Genomic DNA, 23,276 nt, shown 5'->3' with positions numbered 1-23,276 from the left:
AGCAAGAGATCCCAACCTGGAGAGTCAGTAGGGCCCCCCAATCTGGAGCCTGGGAAACCCGAGGTCCTCGCCGTCAAATCCGCCTGGGCGCTCCATGGTTAGAGGGTTGAGCAGTACTAACTAAATGGACCTGAATAATAAACAGGAAATTCTTCGCCATTCAGACTACCCGTGGTCTTTTTTGTCGTTCATGTTCTCACATGCTAGATCACTGGCATACCCATCAGCGCTCTATATACCAAGCCAAATCATTCTCCGGATTCAATTCCATCTCCGTAAATCCGTTTCCCATGAATTTGAACATATTAGGACTTCGATAATCAATCTCAAAATCCTCAGTCCGAAGTTCGCCACTGATAATACGTTTATACAACATCCCACTACCACCGAACAGAGCTGTCACTCTCCCGTTGACTTGATTCCGCTTATACCAACTCTTGCAGGGCGCTGTCCACACCAGAGACTTGTGAATCTCGTCCGCATACTTGACGAATTGATCAATCACAGCAGTCTTCGGACAGAATGATTTGATATCCTCTTCCGCCATCTTTTTGATCCACCGGATGAAATAGTCGCCGTTCCAGTTCATAGCCTCGAGAAGGGACCCGTGGCCGGCGACCGCGTTTGGCCCCAAGACGGTAAAATAGTTTGGCATCCTATCTGCCGCAACAGAAAAGTAGCCCTCTGGCTCTTCAGTCCATTTCTGTTTGAGGTCGACGCCATCTCGACCGATTGTGGGATACTGGGGCCGGAACGAGACGTCGAATCCTGTTGCACAGACCACTAATATTGAACAGTCAGCCAAAACATCTCGACACAAGCTTGCCTCGCTGTTCGACTTACAGACATCCACCTCGTGAATTTTGCCATCTGCTGTGTGAATGGCATTCTCTGTAATGCGTTCAATAGGGCTTTGAGTGATGTCACAGTTTGGTAAGAGAAAGGACTCTAAATAGCCCTCTCCAGGGGTGATACGCCGACACCCCAAGGACCATTCCGGGATCAGCGTCTTACATAGTCGAGGATCATGTCCCAGTCGTTCTGCCATTTGTTTCTGGGCGGCGATCATGGCTTCTTTATTCGCTTCTGAGTCTTTGACAAACTAGAGATGTCGTCAGTTAGATAAATATAGTCAATCTCGTAGATGAGAAAAGGTATCAGCAAGACTGACCATCCTGAAAGCACGATTAGTTCGACCGATCATAGCTTTTCGATGCTCTTTCATAGCATCTGGATGCTCGCGAAACTTCTTCTTGTCCTCTTCAGAGTACTCTGGGTTATTTCCTGATTTCCCGGATTTGCCTAGATGCTGTGATGGAGGAACACGATAATAGATCCACGAGGGACCGCGAGCGAAATTTGTGACGGCCGTCCCTGGGAGTTTGGCCATTTGAGGCACAATCTGAACTCCTGACGAGCCATTGCCGATCACAGCGATCCTCTTGTGGGAGTAGTCATAGCTCTGATCCCAGTGCGCCGAATGAACTCGATGGCCCTTGAACCCTTCAATGCCAGCAATCTCCGGCCATTTATAGATGCTACGGGCAAAAGTCAGCTGATCGCTCTGAGCAAGGACATAATCATCATGGTGTGTCTTACTCCAGTACGCCTTGCCCGGATATCAAGACATCCGCCCATTCGTCTCGACTTTGACCATTATGTTTGACGGTTACTTTCCATTGACCTTTAGACTCTTCCCAGGCAGCCTTAGTGACCTCAGTGTTGAGCTGCACGTCTCGATCGAGGTTCCATTTCTTCACTGTATCGACGATATACTGGTGAATCTCGGCGCCACTTGAGTAGAAACGCGACCACTCAGGGTTGGGATCAAAGGGGAATGCCTATGTAGAGCGTGGTGTCAGCAGCCTCGTCAATCTATTCAGAAGTAGCGCTCTCGTGCGGATAGGACATACATAAATATGCGATGGGACATCACATTGAACTCCAGGATACGTGTTCACAAGCCAAGTCCCCCCAAAATCTCCTCGTTTCTCGAAGATGGTGTGGTCAACAATTTTGTCCATTTCGGGAAAGCGATGCTGAAACTTGTGAGCCATGAGCAGGCCAGAGAATCCAGCCCCAACGGTGATAACCCGAAGCCTGCGAGCAGTGAAGGCGAGTTCGTCGTTCATAGGGATCGAGTATTTACTCTTGTCCGGTTGCTGTGGTTCCTTAGTTGCAATGCCATTCGAGAGCGCTGTTGGTAGCCCGATATGACTGTTGAGAAGATGTTTTCTCTTCCCTTCTGCCGAATGCTCTGGCGATTGTTGATCAAAATCTTCTTTTCTTGTTAGATGTTGTGCGTGTGAGCCTAAGGACACGCGCGGTGCCAGCGCTTCTTCGGTCAAAGCCATCCTTCAAATCCAAAGAGAGTAGATTTCAGCTTCCGATGCAACCGATGACAATCACGGCGCGCAATTACACGATGCAACAAAGCAAATGCTTAAATGAAAATACTCAGCTCTGGGCCGTTGGTGACCTGCATAATGGGCTTCTCAGTATATAGCTCGACCAGTTGTATGTCACGCGATGGCAAGCTACCGAGCAAAGCCTGGGACGGAATATGTCCACCTCAAGCCTGGCGATAGAATCGTCGAATAGGAAGTCGCTGGAGGCCTCATAGCCGTGCCGAATGTCATAATGTCAAGGATCACGTACTTAATCTGATGGCAAGTGTGTGGTGCAGAGAGACTGGAGTTCCAGACAACGGTGCTCAATGCTGGCTCACTCGTGGCACTTGAGGCCCAATCGGCTGGAAGCTCTCGCGCCTATTGGCAAAATTCCTGCCAAATTGCCGAACGAGCCATCTCCCGCTTCTTGGGCTTCGGGCGCACCAGTTCAATTGTGAGTGGCTGGATCAGTGCCGAGCGCTTTGACAAAGTTGATCTGTGGGGAGATCAGCCCTCCATTGAGTCAAACTTGGTAAGCCACTGGAGACTGGCAGATTGCGCGCCGTTTCCCAGCCAAGCCAACTAGCATTTCTAGATCTGGACGGAATAAATACTGTCATCCAAGGGCGGGCATGTTAACCACTATCTTAATTGAAATCTTGACGGAATTTGCACACTTGTAGGACATTCAGAACGGCAGAAGCAATTCTGATCGCGTTGAAAAAGAAGACAACTGCGGGCGGAGATCGAGTCCAATTAGCCAGTCATGTCTCCTCAACCTTACAATTATACGGGACCCGTGGACTGCAGCATCGCCGCGGACAAGACGCAATGCAAAGGAAAAAGCGTCATTGTAACTGGAGGTTTGTGCAGCGCCAGCAGTGTTTCATCCATTGATTTCTCACTGTCTGAATGTGGCTTCCTACTGAAAAGCATCAGCACTGTACTGACCGCTGCCGTTTCAGGGGCTAATGGACTGGGGGAGGCATATGTTCGAGCATTTGTGGAAGCAGGGTAAGTTCTTCCATTCAAAGCGATAGCTGGATAGACTCTCAGTCTTCCTTCTCTAGGGCATTTGTGACTTTTTGTGACATAAATGAGGGGAAAGGACAAGCAGTCGAGGCCGAATTGACACCGTAAGTCCTGGATGGCGATGCTAGTTTCTGTCCTTGCTATGCATTGTCAGACCCTGTTGACAGAAGTACAAAGCCAAAATGTTTGCTTTGTCAAGTGTGACACCCGATCTTGGGATGATCAAGTACAAATGTTCGAGTCAGCCGTGGCCAAATCCCCCAGCAAAAGTGTGGATATCGTCATTGCAAATGCTGGAGTTGGTAGAGGATCTGGAGATCCGATGATGCAATTGGAAGGTTAGTCTATACTGTCATCCACTGGAGAATGAGGAGAGTGAGATATTTACACGACGATCAAGATCCTTTCACAACACCCACAAAGCCAAGTACGCACATCATCGACATCAACCTAATCGGCGCTTTGTACACATTTAAATTAGCAGTCCACTATTTCCGCCGAAGTCCACCAGGTGCTGACAGAGACCGGTGCTTTATCTTCATCGGTAGTGTTGCTGGCTTTGTAGACAATCTGGTGAGTGTCTCCACTAAATTCTCGATAACATCCGTGGTTTTCCAGTTTAAAAATGATGCTGACGTCCTGCTTAGGGAAGTTGGGAATATTCCGCTGCCAAATTTGGTCTTCGGGGTTTCATGAGGGCGGTGCGGTGGCATTCATACCACCAAAGTATTCGAGTGGCTTATGTTGCCCCTTAGTAAGTTTCGGGCCCTGTCCTCCGGACTAGACAGTCAGTCTAATGAGACCAACTATCAGTTACGTCAGGACTGTCATTCAATCTGCGGAGACCTATCAAGGCATGAAAGACAAAGGTGTTGAATTCGCAACAGTTGATAGCTGCGTCGCGGCAATCATGAAAATTTCTTGTGACAAAGAAATCAATGGTGAGGATTCCCAGCCAGCCGAGTCACCTCTGCTATTAAGGCGCCTGGACTTAGGCTGAACTCCAATCTAGGACATTCATTCGTTATCGTCCCCTACTCTGTAGCAAGCGAAGGATTCAAGGATGCCGGGGAGGACGACTGGACTGATGAGAACTACTGGCTGCAGAAAATGCAGAGAACTGTCGTCAAGGCAAGAGGGGATGCATGGAGTTGAGATATCATCAAATATGGCGAGTAGGGGGAGAGCACAGCTTCGATTACTAGTACTTCCCCTTGTCTGGGAGCTCTTATTCGACTAGCTGACACTTTCCTCACTATTACTCTAACAGGTTTGTGCTTTCTGCCCTTGAGGTACTGCTCATCATAGATAACGAGATTATGTAATTGAAATACGCACTGGAGCCAAATGCCCAAAGCTCATTCATCTGGCTCAAGATGATTCATAAGTACTATGTAAGCCTCTGCTCCACTGTTTCGCTCTCTTGCAATTTTCTTCAATACTCTGCTCAGCTAAAGAGGTGGTATTGCATCGGTTCTCTACGATAACGCTGGTTGATAGAGCAGGCGGCTCACAGGGCCAAGGGGCCAATGTGTGAAAAGAGCAGCGTGATGAAGTCCTGTAATCTGTCAGATATACAGTCTGACTAAAGAAAGCGCCTCTGAAAATCAAAAAACGACTGAACAATCAATCCGGCCGAGAGAGCCCAGAGTATGTCCACACTCCACTCAATCATCATTGCAAAGGGCGACCCATTAGAGCGCAATCAAGACCTTCAAGTGTGGAATAGTAGAGCTTGGCGTCTAAGGCAGCGTCTGTCATTGAGAGCCTCGGGATTGCACAAATGGACTGCGCTCCTGCATCCAAGTTCGAAAGTCCATTAATTGGGGATAGGTCTTTCTGCACTGCGCGACGTCCCCACCATACCCATTTTCTTCGAACCACCGAAACATATCCCCAACTGTATCTTTCTTAAAAAATTTCACTGCGGAACCAACGGGGCAAGGCGCCATGGGCATCCTGGAGCCGACTACGTCCTGGAAAATGATGTTGGCTTCTGGCTGTGTAAGCTCGTCCCCAGCCAACGTTATTGCCACATTGCGATTATCCTCTGGATGGAGGAACGCCTGTGCGGCAAAGAAGCCAATATCCGTTGTAGAGATGAATTGTAGTGGTCTCTTTGAGCCAATCTGCTCCCACATCCGGGCGAAACCCTTTCCATGAACGTCGGTCGTCAAATTCTCGTAAAAAGTGACCGGTCTCAGAATCGCGTAGGTCATGCCTTGCGAACTAGTAGCTGCGAGCTTCTGCAAGTGTTTCTCAATGTTGAACTTCGCCGCAAAGTTCTTGACAGAAGTGGGATCTGTTTCTGATCTCTCCGGTCCACCACGATCTCCAGATGAGTAGACGAAGTACTGGACACCACGCGCGACGGAGACCGTCACCAAGGCTTTACCTTGCTTTTCTTCCTCCGCGGAGTTAATCTGGACTCCAAAAACACCCCAGACAGAATTTCCATTTGTGGTGGCCAAGTCAAAAATCGCTTCCGGGTCGGCTAGGTCGCCTTCGAGAACGGATACATTGGGTCTTTGCGCTAGGGCCAGTGCGCCATGGGAATTGCGGTCACGTGTAACGGCTAGGATGTTCAACGAAGCCCCATCAGTATGCTTGTCTGCCCTAAGGAGGGCATCAATAACAGCGGACCCCTGTTTGCCGGTTGCGCCAAAGATAAGGATTGTCTTTGCGGTGGATGTGGTCATTTTATTGTACGCCTGTAGGCTCCTAGTAAGACCAAGGGGCTGTGTCGCCGACTGTGTCGCCGACTGTGGTGAGATGAATGATTCTCAGACGCCAAAGGCGACAATTGAGCTAGATATGAGAATCCAAGCGAAGTAGGAAATGTGGAAGAGGACCGAATGAATGTGTGAACAGATTCTTATTTGTAGGAAATAGCAGTTAATGTAATTAGATATATTTAATTACATGGTCCTTTGTTGGCCGATGGTTCCCCTTGACGGGTTTCAAGTTAGGCCGCTGAACATAGGGAACTCGGCCGTATTTATTGGGGAAGATCGAATGAATTGCTTACCTCCTCCTAAAGGACAGGGAAGATGGTGCCTACATACACCTAAACTACGGGGCTGGCAATGCCTAGAGAATCTACTGTCAGACAGTATTCGGGGGCCGGGTGGTTTAGTTCGTTCTGGGGAAATTTGACTCGGCCGTACTCCTTAGCGTTGGCAACCAATGTTTCAGGCGTCATGGAAACTTCAGCAGCAACCTTCTAGCCTTGAATGTATGTATATCGTACAAATAGATGAGAAATAGCTCCTTTACACGCCTGCCGCGTTCCATGCATCATACGATCTAGTTCTACCTAGGTAGCCTCTGGGGCTGTCCATTTTCTCAGCCCCTCATTCCACAGTTAGAAACTGTTCGTACAACCCGCTAGTCCGGCGCTCGGGGTCGACCAAATCGATCTCGAGAATCCAATACCTCTAAGACCACCAATCCTAGCCTCCTTCTGGAGCCACTTCACTTGCAATATCATATAGTTCGCAGTCCGTCATATCTGGATACTCCTTGTAACGAGACTTTACAATCTTCCAAACCTCTTCAAGGGCATCGCGGCGCTTGATTTGACATGATCGTTTCCGAGGACGAAAGTACGTCTAAAGTCGGCTTCCCAAGCCTCGAGCATTGGGCCCAGGTCAACAACGAGGATATCATCTGGCTATATAATACAATCCTCCGGGTTCTCAGTCTATGGCATCAAAGTATGAGATCCGCTTCTGACTACGCGTTTGTGCCAGTGGGTTCGAACATTGAATGAGTTTGCTCTAAGCTTGTGAATTTCGTTGCTCAGGGTTTTATTGCTCACTCTGGTAGAGATCAAAGTCGGTAGTACCCACTTTTATAGTAAAGTTCGACAACCATTGCCTGTGTCTCGAGCAGAGAACCTACTAAGTCTGGGCACCACGTAATGACCCGCCCCTGTGATGACCCACGCGTCGAGACGCGTGCGTTTTAACCACTACTTCTCTTCTACACTTAATTACACTCTTGAGCGCTCTCCTCGTTCGATAAAATAGCATCTAATCGAGAGGCTAGGATGTAGTAAGCTATTTTAGACTATGAAACTAATCGATGTCTAATTATTCGCTCTACTGTCACGGCGAATAATTTAGGAGTACGTCCTCGGGCGGACATCTGCGTACGTGTGTTAACTTGCATTCATTCGCTCCTGGCTTTGCAAGTCGTCTTCGACAGAACGTGCTACAAGAACCTGCCCTTATTTCACGCTTCTGGAAGCCTACGGAGAAGATTTGATACTGGAGTCGGCGGCTGCTAGCCAAGATGTCTTTCTTGGGCATGCACACCGGTCTATGGACGGCAAGTATCTCATCCATAGTAGGGAGAGCTTTGATGTTGCGGTAGTCTGCGTGATCACTGTCATGTTTCCAATATAATCGCGAGCCTCCTTAGATAATAAGCTGCATCAAGGACTAGCAAGGCTCCCTGAATGGCTTTGACAACCTTCAAGATCAACCAGATTGATCGCTTCTCTACCTAAGATGCTCTCTAGGAACTAAGGCGCCTAGCTTAACAACATCATGTTCCGGTCCCAAGGACCAGTGGACCTTGAGCAGACGATGGCCACCTTTCAATGAAATTTCTCCTTGACCAGACCTTCTAATAGGTTCCATAATCGTTCTGCATTGGTAATCGAACGAGCCCGGGAGTTGGCCTCGTCACTGATATTACAGTCGGCCAAATAGGCTCCGTAATTCTCCCTACCATTTTTCGAAGTTGGCAAGCCCAACTGAGGGTCCGTTGCGGCTACAAGAGTTGTGGAGGCTCCAGCACCTAGTTTTTTGATATGGATCTTGCCACACTTTCCCCAACTTTGTATAGTGGCCACGACTTCGGGAGGGCTGCTCCGATTCAATTCGGCGGCGATGACACCAGGATTCACTGCTAGGCTTAAGAAACCGTATTTATGATAGAACTTTTGGTTCAGAGCAATACTGAACAAGGCGTTCGCCACTTTACTCTGGTTGTATCCTTCACGTGGAATGTATGTTTTCTCCTCGGGTTTAGCTGTGCCCCAGGCCTTGAGTGCATCATATACCGGCTGTTCATCTTGCGGCAGGGTTTTGTTTATCTTGTCGAAATTAATATCACTCCACCGAGCCCCAGCCGACAGAGGAGATGACGAGCTCAAGTTGATCACACGTACTATTCCTTTTGGCTTGTTCTTAGCCGCTTCGATCAACTTAGAGAGTATCAAGTTCGTGAATAGGAAATGTCCAATGTGGTTGGTAGCGAAGTGAATCTCGATGCCGTCCTCGCTCAGTGTGCGCTCAGGGATCAGCATCACACCCGCACTATTGACTAAGATGTCGATAGCTAGAACGTCGTTCCATGAAAGGACTTGGGCGGCAGCCTCGCGAACGCCTTTTTGATTTGAGAGGTCAAGTTTCAAAGCTCGATACTTCACATTGGGATAGGCACTTTTCAAAGCTTCAATACTTTGTTGTAGTTTCGACGGAGTGCGACCTGCAATAATGAGATGTGCGGGAGATTGTGATGCCTGCGCGACAAGAGACGAGTCAATTCGTCTCAGTGGTCATACAAAGAGAATGGGCGTCTCGGGTGCTACTTACAAACGCTTCCGACGTTGCAAATCCGATTCCTTCTCGATTGACTCCAGTAACTAGGATGGTTCTGCCTCGGATGGACTCTGGAAATGCCTTTGCGACCTCTAGAGCCTCGGTATCGGCATGGTACTCCGGATGTGTCGTTCGAGTCATTGTTCTCTTGGTGTTGGTACTACCCTGAAACCGAATTTGATAGATGGAAGGGATAGGTATGGTACAGGCTTGGCTTGACACAGTAAAGGGGAGTCTAATCAAGCTTTTATAGACCAGACCACAGGAAGAATCTTATAGCGTTTCTGAAAAAAGGATCCTTTGTAAACAGCTCTATCAGAACAAATATAAAGCTTGCGTAAGTGTGAATAGAAATCGTTCCCAACCTAGTAACAGGATTCTTAGTAGAGGCCGAGTCGGGCCAAGCCAAGTGGAGCTTGCGGGTAGAAATGTCGTATCACGAGAGTCGGGGATGTGCTTGCCTCCTATCCCTTCTACCCTACTGCGTCGCGGGTGGCAGCCGGCTTTTCCGTGCCTTAACTTCGAGTCTTGGACAGAGAAGCAAGGTCGCGACCTTAGCTTTAGGCCTCAGATTGTCGTTGTGGTTGCCGCCCACGGCATCTTTATCTGCACCCAACTATTCGGGGCCAGCTTTCGAACTCGGGCGAGTCCAGCCGCTCACGTTGGCTTGCTAAAGGTAATTTATTTTGGTTGATACGAACATCTCGAATCATTGAGGATGCAAGTTATGAAGAAAGAGGAGGTGGTGCGGCCGCGGATGGGGTAATATGATTGACAACAAGGTGAAATAAGTAATCTAAACTAGCAAGAGAGCCCTTGCCATGATCTGTTGATATGGACTTTCAAGTCTAAATTGCTTTTCCCGATGCCGCTCATGCTTTCGCACTTCTATCGACACGGTATAGCTTTACATTCAACGACCCTTTGTCCCAGAATAACAGGATCTTTTGCTTATTCCAGTCCTCACTGTCTGGCATCAATTCCATGTCAAGTTCCATAGCATACGGGCGAGTATCAAGCGCATTTCGACATATGCGAGGCTGAGCATAGCACGATTGTCAGTAAGTGTCTATAGTGATGTCAAAGACACAGAGTCCTTCAGGAGGGTTCGAGACCTACTTTTTCCCCAGGCAATTAGGAGGACCAAACTGAAACGGTTGCACAACTTCCCTAGCATCATTGGCAAAGCGTGGATCATTCAACCAAGGCTCGGGATGGAAGTTGTCCGGGTTAGAAAATTGTGCCTGGAATGATAAGAGGCCCAGTGTGGGACTGATACAACGGCCTGAATATCATGAGTCAATCAGAATGTGCAACAAATATTCAGCGGGATATAGTCTTACTCCTTCTGGGATCTGATAGCCATCTACAATGGCACCTCCACTTGGCGTAATGCGCCCCAGGCCTCCTGGTGAAGGAGGGTATATCCGCAGACCTTCATTTAAAACGGCGAGAAGATATTTTGCATTGATGATAGAAATTGACGTAATGTCCTCCTCTTTCTGGGACGAATCTCCTGAACAGCAACTGGTAGACTTTTGGCTTGAGCAGCCAGAATGTGGTACCACTGAGATGTGTAGCAGTAGTCTCGCTCCCAGCGAGGGTCAGGATGTTAGCATTTTCGCCAATCTCGTCTGGGGTCGTGCCTTTCTCGTCATTAAACCGCAGGATGTAGGACATAAAGTCCTGTCTCTCTTCGGTATGTATTTTGTGCCTCGATAGTTTGAAGTCGTAGGCCAGCCACTGATCTCCTGTCATAGTCCGAAATCACGTCCCTCCCCATCATATGAGCGCAGACACTTGCGCTCATCAATTCATTACCTACTGGCCATGCGCCCTCGACAACTGATGGAAGCGAGCATTCTCCATTCCAAACAAAGTTCGGCCCATTCTTAGTCGACCAGGACTATGCTTTCCTCGATGCCTGGTCAGACCTCAACTTTTAAACTGCCAGTTCCTGTAGGCTTGCTCCAAAGTTTCTCTGCCAAGGCCATAAGACGTAGCAGCCACCTCATACTCCCTTTTAAATGGAACTTGGGAAAACATCTCAGTCTATATGGACAAATTCTGTGTCCTATTAAATTTTTCATGACTGTTTAATCGTCATGAACGTACAGGCCAACAGCCTGAACCTCTCGAACCCATAAACTCCAGACTCGGCCCCATGCCGTCCTCGCAATGCTGCCTGTCGCTACAAGTTCATCGTTATGGATTGATACAATGTCTGGCACTCTACCACCAGATGCTGAATCATACGCCGCCAGAAGACCAAGGCTCGTTGATTGAACGGCGGCATTCTCTCTCGCATAAATCGCTTTATACACGTATTCTTCGATTCCCTGGGATGCCACTGTATAACCGTGGCCACGCATGAGGACAACAGAATGTTTGAGATCATTTACACCACTCTCACTTTGATTTGTGTCCTCCAGCGAATCGCCAAAGCAGGCAGCAAGTGACTCTCCTAGATGACCGTTCCGTATGACAAGGTCTCGAGTAGAATCAGACTCGTAGTACTTGGCAATATCATAAACGGGCGTTGTCGCGCCTGCAATTGTGCAATGGGTTAGCATTCTGAGACCTGCATTTATCAAACCGTGGCTAGTCGCATCGCCTCACCTAAAAACTCCGTCATGTGGAGACATGCTCTCAGGGGCACACCTGACGCCCAAATTGATAATAGCGTCTGCACTTTTGGGTGCCAACAGCGATCGACTCGCTCCTCACCTGTAATGCTGTAAGGTATGACTGTGCTGGCATGACTGTGAATGACGCTTTTGACTCCTGGGAACCGTCGGTAGATCTCACTGTGGATGTACCTTTCAATGTATCCTGGGGGTGCATTAAGATCTACGGCGGCTGCGTCAGCTACATTGTACTGGACTAGATCTTGCACCGATGATATATTGGCTGGGGCCATGTTTCGAGGCATGATGAAGATATCTCGATTTGTCGGATGCCGGAACGAGAGATGACCGTAGGCATCCAGAATCCTGGCTCCGGTCAGCGTCAACTATACTTGAAAAGATCTCTTCATAGGGCCTCTCTGCATCGTTGATCAGCGCTCACCCACCCATGATGATGGAGGATATGACTTCCTGTCAAGCACTTATGCTGCCATTCTTCGAGAATTGGATTCCTTTTTTTGTCCAGCATCGTGAGAAGGCTTGATGGAAGTATTTTGTAGATAACCACTCTTCATGTAGGATGAGGACAGGACTAATCGTCGATGCATATAAATGCTCAGGTACAAGTGATGTTGCGTCCCGCTACCCCCGAGGGTGACACAATTTCGGGTGCTGTTCGGGCACGGCTCCGATTGGATTCTCAATGTCAGTTCAGAAGCCAGAGGAGCAAGCCGCGACTTAATTGTTCATTAATATACAATATCAGTAGCAATACTTTTGGCTGCAATTAGAAATTGTGAAGCTGCCCTCTCCAAACGCTTTGTAAATGCTGCACTAGCACTGCATTGAGCATGCTAGGATCTTGTCTTGGGAATTTTCGTTGGCAGTTGCAGCCACCGTGCTTCTCGGAGAGAATACTAGCAGAAGCGTACATATGCAATATAATCGTCTTCACCTCCAGGTTGGTTGATTTCCGAAGATTAGAGATTCTATGGTATCGAGACATAGGCCTCCCGTCAAGCCGTTTACGTGGGGTAGTAGGAGAGACTTTAAAGGTCTTTACTACGGCTCCAACGCTTGAATTAGGAATTTATTGAATTGTTTAAGTAGGAAGGAGTATCTCAACCTTTTTGGTACGAATTATTCATCAAATCTAGTGGAGGAAGACGCGCTGGAACTTAGGGGTCGCAATTTCTGGTCAGCTCGCTTTATTACCTCCATTGCAATTGATGGTTGTCAGTGAGGCATCTGAAAATAACATATAATAAGCGTATATAATACTTCCATATGAGACTCTATAACAGGCGAAGGTCAATATGATTAACCAATCTAGGCAGTGGAGCAGCTAATAGAGTGAGAAAGAACATGTCAATAAAACGCGACAATGCGCTGACCGTATGTAGACTTTGGCAGGGAACTCTACTTCTTCAGCTATTGGTATGACACGATGACTGGAGAGAATTTGCATTCTTCTGGCTTTAGCTTAAAAAGAATTGAGTGTTCATCTGCCAGGTTACGCCTAAGAATCTAGAAGTAGAAGGGGTTATTGATGGCCGATACTACAAGATCGAGACACCAGCTGCACTTCCCCATTTATCACTTGTCATTCACACGATATCATCAATCCAACACAGCTTGCATCTCTGTACGCCGCTCGTGGTAATATCCACTAGAAATCATGGGACCCCAGATCCTTCTTCATCGAGACTATCATTGATGGCTGTTTAGGTTTGAAACCTAGTTGCACTGCGCGGTCACCCTGAACGAGCATGTTCCCGGCTATGAGATGTTTGGCCTCGCCTTCGCCAGCCTCGCCAATTGATACCGCTCTTGGCTCCGGGGAGGAAACGAGGCCCTTAGCGTACAGAATTGGTGCCAAAGCATTACCCAAGTCCCTCCAGTTGAGTCTCTCGCCGTGGAGAATGTAGTACCTCGAGTAAGCATCGCCCATTGGTTGTTCGGTTCCCGCCACCCCGACAATTTTCTGGATGAAAGGAATGGCGTCTTCGACATGCACCGTGCTCACCACGGCGGTTCCCTCACCAATGTAAGGGACGAAACCGAGACCTTTTGCCAGTCCTGTAAGGATTGTGTATGCGACGCCCAGATTGGCAGAGGAACCCAGGACATTTTGGCCGTACGTGACCGCAAGACAAACAATATATGTAATGATCTTTCCACGTTGTCCAGCCTCAAGAATAGGAGTATCGGTGGGGCCGTTGAACATACTTCGGTTGATAGCTCTGATGTCTTCTTCGTTGTTGTCCTGCCTTTGTTTGAGCGCGCCCATCTCCGTGCATGGAATCGAGCAAACTTACATTCCAAACCTTACTTTTCGGGTTGAAATTCCCGGTTGTGCCGAGGTCGATGAAGTTGCCTGTTCCGCTGAGATGAACAAGAGTACCCTGGGAGCTCTCGGGTCTCTTCTCCATGCCTGATATGATTGTGTCGATGAAGTCCCCGTCAAATGACGATGCCGCGTTGATCACAATATCGTGATCCTTAGATAGTGAGCTGACCAAGTCTTTTTGCGAGAAATCCCCGTGTACGATGCGGTCAGCACGCACCGTCTGAGTGAAATACTCATCGACAGATTTATTGCGGTAGAAGACGGTCAGCGGCCAATTGGGGTGAGCCTTTTTAAGTGCAGGCGCCAAACGTGCTTTCAGACGCAGGTTAGCGCCAGTGGTATGCTCGTGTTCAGTAAACATACCTCCAATGAGGCCTGTGGCCCCAAAGAGAAGAACTGAAGGCATTGCTGTAGACGAAATTTTGTTGCGTTCCGGAATATTGCTTGATCACGCAGTGAGCTGTGAGTCGAAGTATGGAAGGCCATGTCCCGAATTGCACCGACGCTGTGTTATATACGTCGATATGCATACTTTGTGTGGAAGCTGAGTTGCTCTTGGATAGTGTTTCGGCGTTTGATAGCGCCCCGGCCTTTCGTAAGCCGTTTCACTGTTGGTGGCAGGGAATTGGTCGAGCCTAGTTTATGTAAGCAGTTTTAGAATTTTTGTCCCCTCAACAACACACTTAGTTGAGTTCACATGACGCCATAGAGCCTTGTCTGATTGCTAAGGCTGGCCCACTGTCCGGGATTTGCGGTGGACCCTGATTGAACCGAGTAAGCGGATTTGCTCTCCACCTGCTCGCCGAGCGAGGGTCACTCTCGCCGAAGTTTTGGAGCTTACAAAATGCGCCGAGCGAACATTTGCGGGCGGCTCTACCTTTTGATTATGGATTCAGCACGGGCATCTTTGGTGTTCACGTATATGTCTGGCGCAGTGGCACTTGACGTTCACGAAATGAGGTTTGTCAGCGGTGCACTATTGGAATATACATAAGGACAGCAATACTGTGAGTTCTTGATGTCTCAAAAAACCAACATCAACAATATCACGGTCCACGGCAGAAACACCAAACCAACTACCTAACTACTCGAACGTTCACCAGGAACTCGTTAACTCAAATAATCAACATCGTACGGAAAAGCAGCAGTCTTCAACGTCTTACTCCAAAAATATGGCTTCGCAGCTCCTCAAGGGCAAGATTGCCATTGTGACCGGGGCTGGAAAGTCTAACGGCATCGGTGCTGCAACGGCGGTTGCGCTTGCACAGCAAGGAGCTAATGTGAGACCTACCGACCCTGCCATTCGACAAATTTTAACATCGTCTAGGTCGCCATCCATTACAACAGCTCTGCCGGCCAGGCAGAAGAAGTCGTGGGGAAATTAAGAAGCTTTGGCGTTCAGGCTGTTGCACTCAAAGCTGATGCTGGAGACACGAATTTTGGCCAAACCCTCGTCAATGGCACGTTGAAAGCGTTCAACGCAGAGACCATCGATATTATTGTCAACAATGCTGGTACTGCCGTTCTAAATCCTGAGGGCATCTCCTCTGTCGGCACCTCTGATTGGGATTCGGTCTTCCATGTCAATGTGCGCGGCCCGTTCCTACTGATTCAAGCCGCACTTCCTTTCATGAAGGCCGGAGGGCGCATCATCAACGTATCTAGCATAATCGCGAGACTAGGCTCCTTTATGTTGCCCGTATATGGTGCTTCGAAAGGCGCTTTGAACGCGCTAACCGTTGCATTATCAGACGAGCTGGGACCGAAGGGCATAACTATCAATATAGTTGCGCCAGGACCTATCAAGACCGATCTCAGCATGGAGGGATCGCCTATTGCGACAAGGCTCCGCAATAATCAACATATCAAGAGGGAGGGAACCGCGGAAGAGGTAGCGGAGGCAGTGTTATTCCTGGCTGGTTCTGGTGCCAGCTATATCACAGGCCAGATTATTGGTGTCGACGGTGGTATTGGCTTCCCTTGAATGTAATGGTCTCATTGATTAGATGTCAAAAGAGTCAGTATCATCTGACACGGCCTCTTAGCTTTAGATCATGACGATGGCTTGTAGCGCACTTTCACCGACCTTCATTCATTCTGCACGACGTGACTACTCACGTGCGGACGTTTGCACACCCTCGCCAATAACCAAATGGCTTTGAACCAGCCAAGTCAAAATAAATGACAATGATCGTTATCCGGGTAGGGTTCCATTTTCAAGCTTCCACGAATTCCATGAAGCACTTCCTCCTGTGTGTCACGAATGAGTGTTTGTCACAAGAAGAATAGGAATAGGGATCGCCCGGGGTGGGGATAATATGGCGGGAGCGCCGCTGAGTAACCGTGAAGGCCTTGCAAACACTGGTCGAGCTGTTATTCTGATGGCTAATTTACCTCCATCACCCTGTACCACGGAAGGACGATCTGCCTCAGTGCTCCCATCTTTGACACGATGCCGTCCACTGGGATAAGACCCCGGGCAGGCCCAGACGCAGCATCATTAGTGATGGTTTTCGCAAGACCGAACATTGAGCAAAAGCTCTCAACCCCAATTCCAAGTACTTTAGCCACATAAATTGAGATGGACGCCTCTCTTAAGTACCAGTTCATGTATTCGTATGAATTCAGAGGAGCGACTGCCACTGACGAGGTAATAAATTGCGGGAACAATAGCTCGCCACAATCACCAATGCACCAATACCAAAATTCCTACAACGACTTTGTGTCGCACATTAAGTCTCGCATTCAATATTAGTGGAATCCAGATGGCAAGGATCATAATATCCGTAGATATATTGAAGATGGCGTTGATGATTGTAGCTGCGTACAGTGCTGAATTTATCCTCAGCATCTTGATAACTCAAAGAGAAACAGCGCTCACTAGCCGTTAATGGGTGGCAGCGTCCAGTACTGTGATAAGAGATAGTCTATAGAGGACATCAGATCAGGAACAAGGTTAAATCGTCACCACTAAAGCGCAACAAACCCAGAGAATGATCACATGTACTAGTTTATGTGAATGAATCTCCCCACTTCTAAGACTTGATTAGCAGGTTTACTATAAGAGATGCCGCCATTAACATACGTAGTCGTAGAAATAGTATCAACTCAGCTGCTTTTACGGTCCAGATAGTGTAAAGCATGGCATGCTCTGAAACAAAAATCACTTGCTCTCTTCTATTCTAGCCTACTTTAGAAATGGTGTGAGGGCGGATCATCCTGCGGCGTCAATAGGTTCGAGCCTGACCCTTCACCTGGTTCAAAGAGACCCATAGAAGTGTGAACCACATGGTTCCAAAGGGAATGAAGGCGTCATCAAGCCGATTAGTCCGAGCGAGAGGTCGTCGGAAGTTTGCATATCTGCCCAGATGAAATTCAAGGTATATCCACAGAGCTGGGGGTCATAGAGCGTGTACAAGGGAGGAAGGACGAGGAGACCTACAGTCGAAGAGCAACGAAAAGAATTACTACTCTGTATAAACTCTAGGATTCAGGAACAAAAGATAGATTGGCAGGCTTAGCTTCCATATCTACAGCTTCAGTATAGAGATTAGGCCTAAACCCAAGAGTAGGTGAGGTTAATTAAACTAAGTATGCAATAGATATGAGAGACATTCTCAGGGAGATTGCTCGCACTAATGCCTAATGACTAAATCTTTCTTCCTTAAACATTCAATCGTGTCCATCAGATACCCGAGTAAACCTTTACCATGTTAATTAATATCAGCTACTAAAGGATGTAGTGGTACCACTTTAATGAGATGAGCTAGATGTTGTGGAGCTAAGCTTAGAGCGAGGCTATTATGATTGACGCTGAAGCCCCTAATAAAAGCCTCCTTATATTGAGCCTCGAAACTATATTTGCGTGTACCTGAATAGGTTGAGAACTTACGCCCAAAGTTGTTTCGGAGTGCTTCGCCTTTATTCAATGTTATTCTCAAGTAGATGAATACCTTATAACTAATGAGGCATGGCGAAACTTTTAGCTACCATGGTCTCCCTGGCTGACAGTCTAGACTTCTAAACTAATGAAAAAGACAAGAATACGAGCGTTTCAACGGCTCGAGCTTCAAGTTTAGCCATCGCGAAACGTAAGGCTCTGACATTGTATTACTTTTCTGCGTATAGTTGCAGGTAAGATTCTCGTAGCCGATTTCAGAATAGAGTTCCTATCGGGCAAGGCTCGAAAAGACTCAGTTACCGGCCTCACGGATCAATATTTGAGGAACATGAAAGTGAAAAAGGCTATACGCCATCAAGAGAGTGTACTGCAGAATCAAATGTTGGCTCTTCGGTCACCAAGACGAGCTGTCCAGAGTTTTAGAGTCGTAGACCTTAACTTTGGGGAAGAAGCAGCTTGGTTCGTTGGTAAGATATCTGAAATTCCCTAAATACGGCGTAGATGGGAGTATTTCATGAGCCCAGAAAGATCTGATACTCATCCCTCACCCCCTAAAACTAATCGCCACCTCACCGCGGGAAGGAGTTTCAAGTACTCCAAGGAGAAACCAATGTCCCGGTGATTGTTGAGAATAACATCGACGAGCAATAGGTAACTCAGGAGAAACCGCGTAATCTTACCAGAGGCGAATTTTCACTCCCACGTTGACTAATCAAGTGATTGGCTAGTTTATGAAGGTTGCGCAGGCGATGATGCATTCTGCAGCCTTTGCTTAAGGATCGGGTCGAAACCATTGTCAGTGTTAACCAGACCTTAAGAAAATGCTAAACGGCTAAATTGACACAAAATCGTTGAGGATAACAGAATGCACCTGAATTCATGCATCAAAAGGTATTGGATGGACAGGGAAGGCGAGAAAAAGCAACAAAACGGGGTTGGTGGGGCAAGGGAGTCCTGCGAGAGAAAGGCCCTGTGCCACTTGCGACAAAACTGAACAAAATGCGCGGAATTTTCAGGAAGATAGAGGTATCCAATGTCTACAGGTTTGAGCAGATATGACTGGTTAATTACTATTATTTTGGATTTGCAACTAAGTTGATTTATTGCGGGCTGGTGAGAAAGTGGTTGAATTGCGTATCATCCACGTTAGTTGATAATATTAGCAAAGCTCTCCCGGCGGTTTTAGTTTGGGTGTGCCGATGCTGGCAGCCCCTCGCGGTCAGTAGGACCATTGTGAAAATTAGGACAGCTGGGAGATTGAATCGGTCCAGACCGCCACGTTCACGAGCGGAAAGGCTTTGTGGCGTTTTGCGCTTTGGGATAACCACACTTTTCCGACATCCCAGCAACACAGATCAGGCCACTCATGCCGCAAATGAAATGTTTGTAGTACTGTATCGGATGGTCTGTGCGAAAGCCCCGCGGAGTACTCCTGGTTCAGTAGGTGTCAAGCACAGCCAACTGAGCTTGTGGATGTCGAATAAATCAATAGTTCTATACGTCGCGTTCTTATCAATTCTTGATATTTCGAGCATTCCACAACGGGGATTCTTTTGCGGAAACATCTGTCAAAGTGGGCCTGAACCGCCGCATGTTATAGATGGCCACAGCGCTTATGTAGAGAGCCACAAACAATCTATCTTGCACACCGACGCATATCCAGTAACGGTGAATGAACAGTTGACACCTACATAAATGCAAGGCATTGACATCAAGTCGATTAAATCACACCAAGAACCCCTGTCACGGCAACATCTCATCGAACCACTACTTCAAACGGTGAACCTGTCACTTTACCTCAGACTGCCAAGGCTCACCAGCAGCGACAAATCGATACTACCCTAATCACTCACTGGAATGCGCTTTGTCGTTTCCGCGACATTTCTTGAGAGCCTACAGAATTTTCGCATCACCTTGGACAGCAAAGATACATTTACCTCACATTCGAACTGCATTTCTGCGTAGATCACATGGTGGTCACTCGATGATGTTGGCTCATGGAAAGACAAGAAAGGGACAAGACAAACAATTCCACGCCTTTATCCCCTGTCGGATAGGTAGACTTCGAGTACGATTGAACCTCACTGCCAAGATGGTTTGCTAACACGGGTCTAAGTGTAACGAAGAAAACCCGTGCAGCTCATCTGAGAGGCCAACGCGAAGAAAGCATTGCTCGCATCCTATCACCGTGCCAGGGGAATTCAAGCGATCAGACCTACAATGTGTACAAACAGAAGTTGAGTTCGCGAATTTTGTACTGACAGACAGTGCAGATGTATGAAAACTTCTCCCCAACAATTCCCACAGAAGAGGAAGGACTACAAACTGAGGCGACTCTGTCTGCCACGGTAACTGCGCAAGAGCAATACCGTGCGGAAAAGATCCTCCACGGTGCCTTTGGTCTGTCTCTGTGCCGTTGTGTGGATCAAGTAAGTCCTCGAAATCTATAACTTGGAAACTATCTAACATGATGCGGATCGAACATTTACTCACCAAGGAAGGAGTAGACTGGCACGCGAGGCCTTGTGTAAATATTTTCGAGACCTCCCAAGCCAAGGCTGCAAAGAACGCTTGCCAATGTCCACCTAATCATTCCACGGACTATAATGATTGCATAATGAATCATTTCTCACTTACGCTGTTAACAAGGCTACCAGCCGGTATCCCAGCTCAACTCCGTCAGCTATACACATCTTGCTGGTCAGTCACCCATCTGCTGCACCAAGGCTTTGCCATCCAGGCCTGGACAGAGCTCCCAAATCTTATGCGAAAGGCTGGGCTATATGATAGTACGTTTACGAGTCGCTATTTGGACGTTGAAGCTTTAGCTAACTGAGATGTCATAGCCAAGGAGAATTCTGTTGAAGAGGAATTACTCCGTAAAGTTCAATGGCAACTTTTATGCTTAGACACCCAGCTCAGCCTTCTATTTGGCCAACATCTGGCCATGCTACAAAACCCTAAGCCCGCAAAACCCAATTTCAAAGGCGAAAGCCCCAGCGTCGTAGAGCTTCTTCAAACTAGGATAGACATCACCGAGTACCAGGGCGATGTACTCTTATCCGCGATCAGCTTAAATGGTAAAGCCGAGCGTTCCTGGGAAGAGACAAAAACTTTGTTGGAGTCATGCATTCCGCGGCAACAACTTATTCTTGACAAACTGATGACACTGTCGCAAAAGTTTCCCGACGGAAGTCGCCTGGTAAGAACAACGCGTGAGCTACAACTTGACATGCACCTTTTTACCTTGGTACTAAATTCTACCCTTTTACGTGAAATTCGCAACACTCACCGATGCATGGATGCGGATACATCAAAATCAGCACACAGACTGCGAGAACGCAACCCTTCTTCGAAACGTCGGCGACCTCGGTTCTGCAAGTTATGCAGACCACCAATTGAATGGTCCCAGAAGGAGATGGTTACAGCAGTGAGATGCGCTAATGATGTGTTCGCTTCAATTCACGTCCCGAATATTCCTGGCTGCTACCCGCCTTGGATTGTTTACTTCGGGGCATTCTGTGCAGCCTATGTTTTAGGAGCTTTTCGCATATGCAAAGACGTTGTCCTAGAGTCGGACAAATCTCGCATCGAACACGTAGCAAGATCATTGGCAGATTTTGCCCGTCGCTCGTCAGACCCGGGTCCCATCCATTGCGCACTGGACTATCTTCAAAAGATACTTTCCTCCGAAAGTAGAGTTAGCAAACCCATCGAATCTAACGACGCCGGACTCGATTTCTCGATAGCTCTCGGAAACTATAGCTCCCAGCTATCGTCTTGTCGGAAACAAGTATCTGATGAGCTTCCAGGTGTGCATGAAACCTGCTCAGCTACTTCTCAGGGTCACCATGATCGCTCACCTGTGCTGCTTTGGGAAGATACCACTAACTCAGCTGCGAGTATCCCGCCCTTGGGGAGATATCAAGCCCAAGTCTCAGCTTATTATGCTTCTTCATTTCCAGCCCTGAGTTCTGAAATGGTGGGATACAACTTCGCTTCTCAGGCACCGCCGAACTGGTTCTCTGAGAGTGATTATATGGGGGTCCTCGACTCGAATTTCGAAGACAGAGTCAGTTTCTATGCCGCATACAATATCTAATGTAACCTGCAATAAGTATTGCTTCCGGCTAATCTTTTCAAAGTCGACGTTGGGCAAAGCTATCATGCCTTATGCGTTAGCTATCAATTTTTTCAGGCACTAAAATTGTGTTAATACAAGCGCTCTCCTCAGTAGAAATGACGCTGATCAAAATTAACTGACGATTAATTCGTAGTAATACATCTAATTAAGTACAGTAGAACGTTAAAGGTGGTTGATTCGGGCACATATTAAATTCATTACATACGCTGCTACCTAATCAGTAATCTATAAATCGGAATATGAGTATCCCGATAGATTCCCCAAAGTCGAGCCGCTCAACCTTATTTTGACTCTCTTCGATGCCTCAACGACCACGTGACTGCTAAAAAGTAATCTTCTCGAGATCGACCTGGAAGCCGTGACCTTGTTAGCTTCTCTGGGTTGTCAGTGATGAGAAGATCTAGAACCATGCTGGCTGTTGTTGCCTCTCATATTACCCCTGATGTTATTATCGACCCACAGAAACTTCAGCGAGAAACTGAAGCTGTATCGCCAAAAATGAGAGAGCGGTGAGCCCCTTCACCCACACTGTCCCGATCTCTCAAGTTCAACCCCCGTCCAACCATCAGGGTTTCAACAGTGTAGATTTTAGGGATGGATTTGTGGTGCAAAAGCCCGGCTGGTGGCTCTCATACAGCTATTTGCACGAATTACCCGTGTCTCGATGCCCGTGTATGTGTCCACTTCCCTTCTTAGTGCCCCTGGTAACCACCCCTGTGTTGAGAACTAGGAGATTTTATGTAATGGAACTAATCTTCGTGCTGGCAGGAGGCTTGATTTGAAGACTTTGTAGACTGACATGAACGTGCTTGGCGATGGGTATGGAAATGATTAAATCCTTGACTAGCAGCACATATCATACCGCTTGGGGTGACACGTCATCAATATGAGAACTAGTGAGAAAGGCTTGTGGGATATCCAATTCATGATGAGTCGGCGTTCTAAGCCCTTCACGGGTTCTGTCAATTGATCGAGGCCTCGAAACATGCTCTTAGAGAGCTTGCTGCCTGGGTCTTCCCATTTCCTTCGCTGGATTCATATCAAACTTTGGAAAGCAGACCGACGTTTCCAGGTGAAACCTCTCATGCAAGGATTAGAATTAAAATATGCGGATTTCATCCACAACCAAAGCTGAGCGCCTCATGGCTCGATGCAGGACTACTCTCGAAATTCTAGGACATAGATTATCCCTGGTCGAAGCTAAGACGAATTCACACTAC

The 23,276-nt window shown here is 47.6% G+C and overlaps 8 protein-coding genes across 8 annotated transcripts; 2 read left to right on the top strand and 6 right to left on the bottom strand.

Moving 5' to 3' along the window:
• Positions 1-223: 223 nt before the first annotated feature.
• Positions 224-2,132, bottom strand: A1O9_08764 (uncharacterized protein; the record flags this gene model as incomplete). The annotated part of the gene is made up of 4 exons (XM_013402247.1): positions 224-1,102; positions 1,172-1,538; positions 1,600-1,841; positions 1,914-2,132. The coding sequence occupies 4 exons, from the start codon at positions 2,130-2,132 to the stop codon at positions 224-226; spliced, it is 1,707 nt and encodes a 568-aa protein (XP_013257701.1).
• Positions 2,133-3,156: 1,024 nt separating this feature from the next.
• On the top strand, positions 3,157-4,577 carry A1O9_08763 (uncharacterized protein; the record flags this gene model as incomplete). Its single annotated transcript, XM_013402246.1, has 7 exons — positions 3,157-3,404; positions 3,461-3,526; positions 3,600-3,760; positions 3,823-3,995; positions 4,070-4,176; positions 4,236-4,363; positions 4,435-4,577. 7 exons carry the CDS (start codon positions 3,157-3,159, stop codon positions 4,575-4,577), a joined length of 1,026 nt encoding a protein of 341 aa, XP_013257700.1.
• Positions 4,578-5,179: 602 nt separating this feature from the next.
• Positions 5,180-6,121, bottom strand: A1O9_08762 (uncharacterized protein; the record flags this gene model as incomplete). The annotated part of the gene is made up of 1 exon (XM_013402245.1): positions 5,180-6,121. The coding sequence occupies one exon, from the start codon at positions 6,119-6,121 to the stop codon at positions 5,180-5,182; it is 942 nt and encodes a 313-aa protein (XP_013257699.1).
• A 1,904-nt stretch (positions 6,122-8,025) lies between these two features.
• Positions 8,026-9,175, bottom strand: A1O9_08761 (uncharacterized protein; the record flags this gene model as incomplete). The annotated part of the gene is made up of 2 exons (XM_013402244.1): positions 8,026-8,955; positions 9,029-9,175. 2 exons carry the CDS (start codon positions 9,173-9,175, stop codon positions 8,026-8,028), a joined length of 1,077 nt encoding a protein of 358 aa, XP_013257698.1.
• A 1,955-nt stretch (positions 9,176-11,130) lies between these two features.
• Positions 11,131-11,966, bottom strand: A1O9_08760 (uncharacterized protein; the record flags this gene model as incomplete). Its single annotated transcript, XM_013402243.1, has 3 exons — positions 11,131-11,582; positions 11,654-11,695; positions 11,762-11,966. The coding sequence occupies 3 exons, from the start codon at positions 11,964-11,966 to the stop codon at positions 11,131-11,133; spliced, it is 699 nt and encodes a 232-aa protein (XP_013257697.1).
• Positions 11,967-13,330: 1,364 nt separating this feature from the next.
• On the bottom strand, positions 13,331-14,417 carry A1O9_08759 (uncharacterized protein; the record flags this gene model as incomplete). The annotated part of the gene is made up of 2 exons (XM_013402242.1): positions 13,331-13,927; positions 13,980-14,417. 2 exons carry the CDS (start codon positions 14,415-14,417, stop codon positions 13,331-13,333), a joined length of 1,035 nt encoding a protein of 344 aa, XP_013257696.1.
• A 766-nt stretch (positions 14,418-15,183) lies between these two features.
• On the top strand, positions 15,184-15,995 carry A1O9_08758 (uncharacterized protein; the record flags this gene model as incomplete). Its single annotated transcript, XM_013402241.1, has 2 exons — positions 15,184-15,291; positions 15,339-15,995. 2 exons carry the CDS (start codon positions 15,184-15,186, stop codon positions 15,993-15,995), a joined length of 765 nt encoding a protein of 254 aa, XP_013257695.1.
• A 560-nt stretch (positions 15,996-16,555) lies between these two features.
• Positions 16,556-17,175, bottom strand: A1O9_08757 (uncharacterized protein; the record flags this gene model as incomplete). Its single annotated transcript, XM_013402240.1, has 4 exons — positions 17,093-17,175; positions 16,893-17,043; positions 16,713-16,854; positions 16,556-16,684 (listed from the first exon to the last, which is right to left on the bottom strand). Coding segments are annotated over exons 3-4 (207 nt in total), but the record flags the coding sequence as incomplete, so codon positions are not given.
• Positions 17,176-23,276: the final 6,101 nt, after the last annotated feature.

The sequence above is a fragment of the Exophiala aquamarina genome, assembly GCF_000709125.1.
Source record: "Exophiala aquamarina CBS 119918 chromosome Unknown aczIA-supercont1.8, whole genome shotgun sequence".
Lineage (NCBI taxonomy): Eukaryota > Fungi > Ascomycota > Eurotiomycetes > Chaetothyriales > Herpotrichiellaceae > Exophiala > Exophiala aquamarina.
Note: the sequence above shows the minus strand (reverse complement) of the source record. Positions and strands in the feature narration are given on the sequence as shown.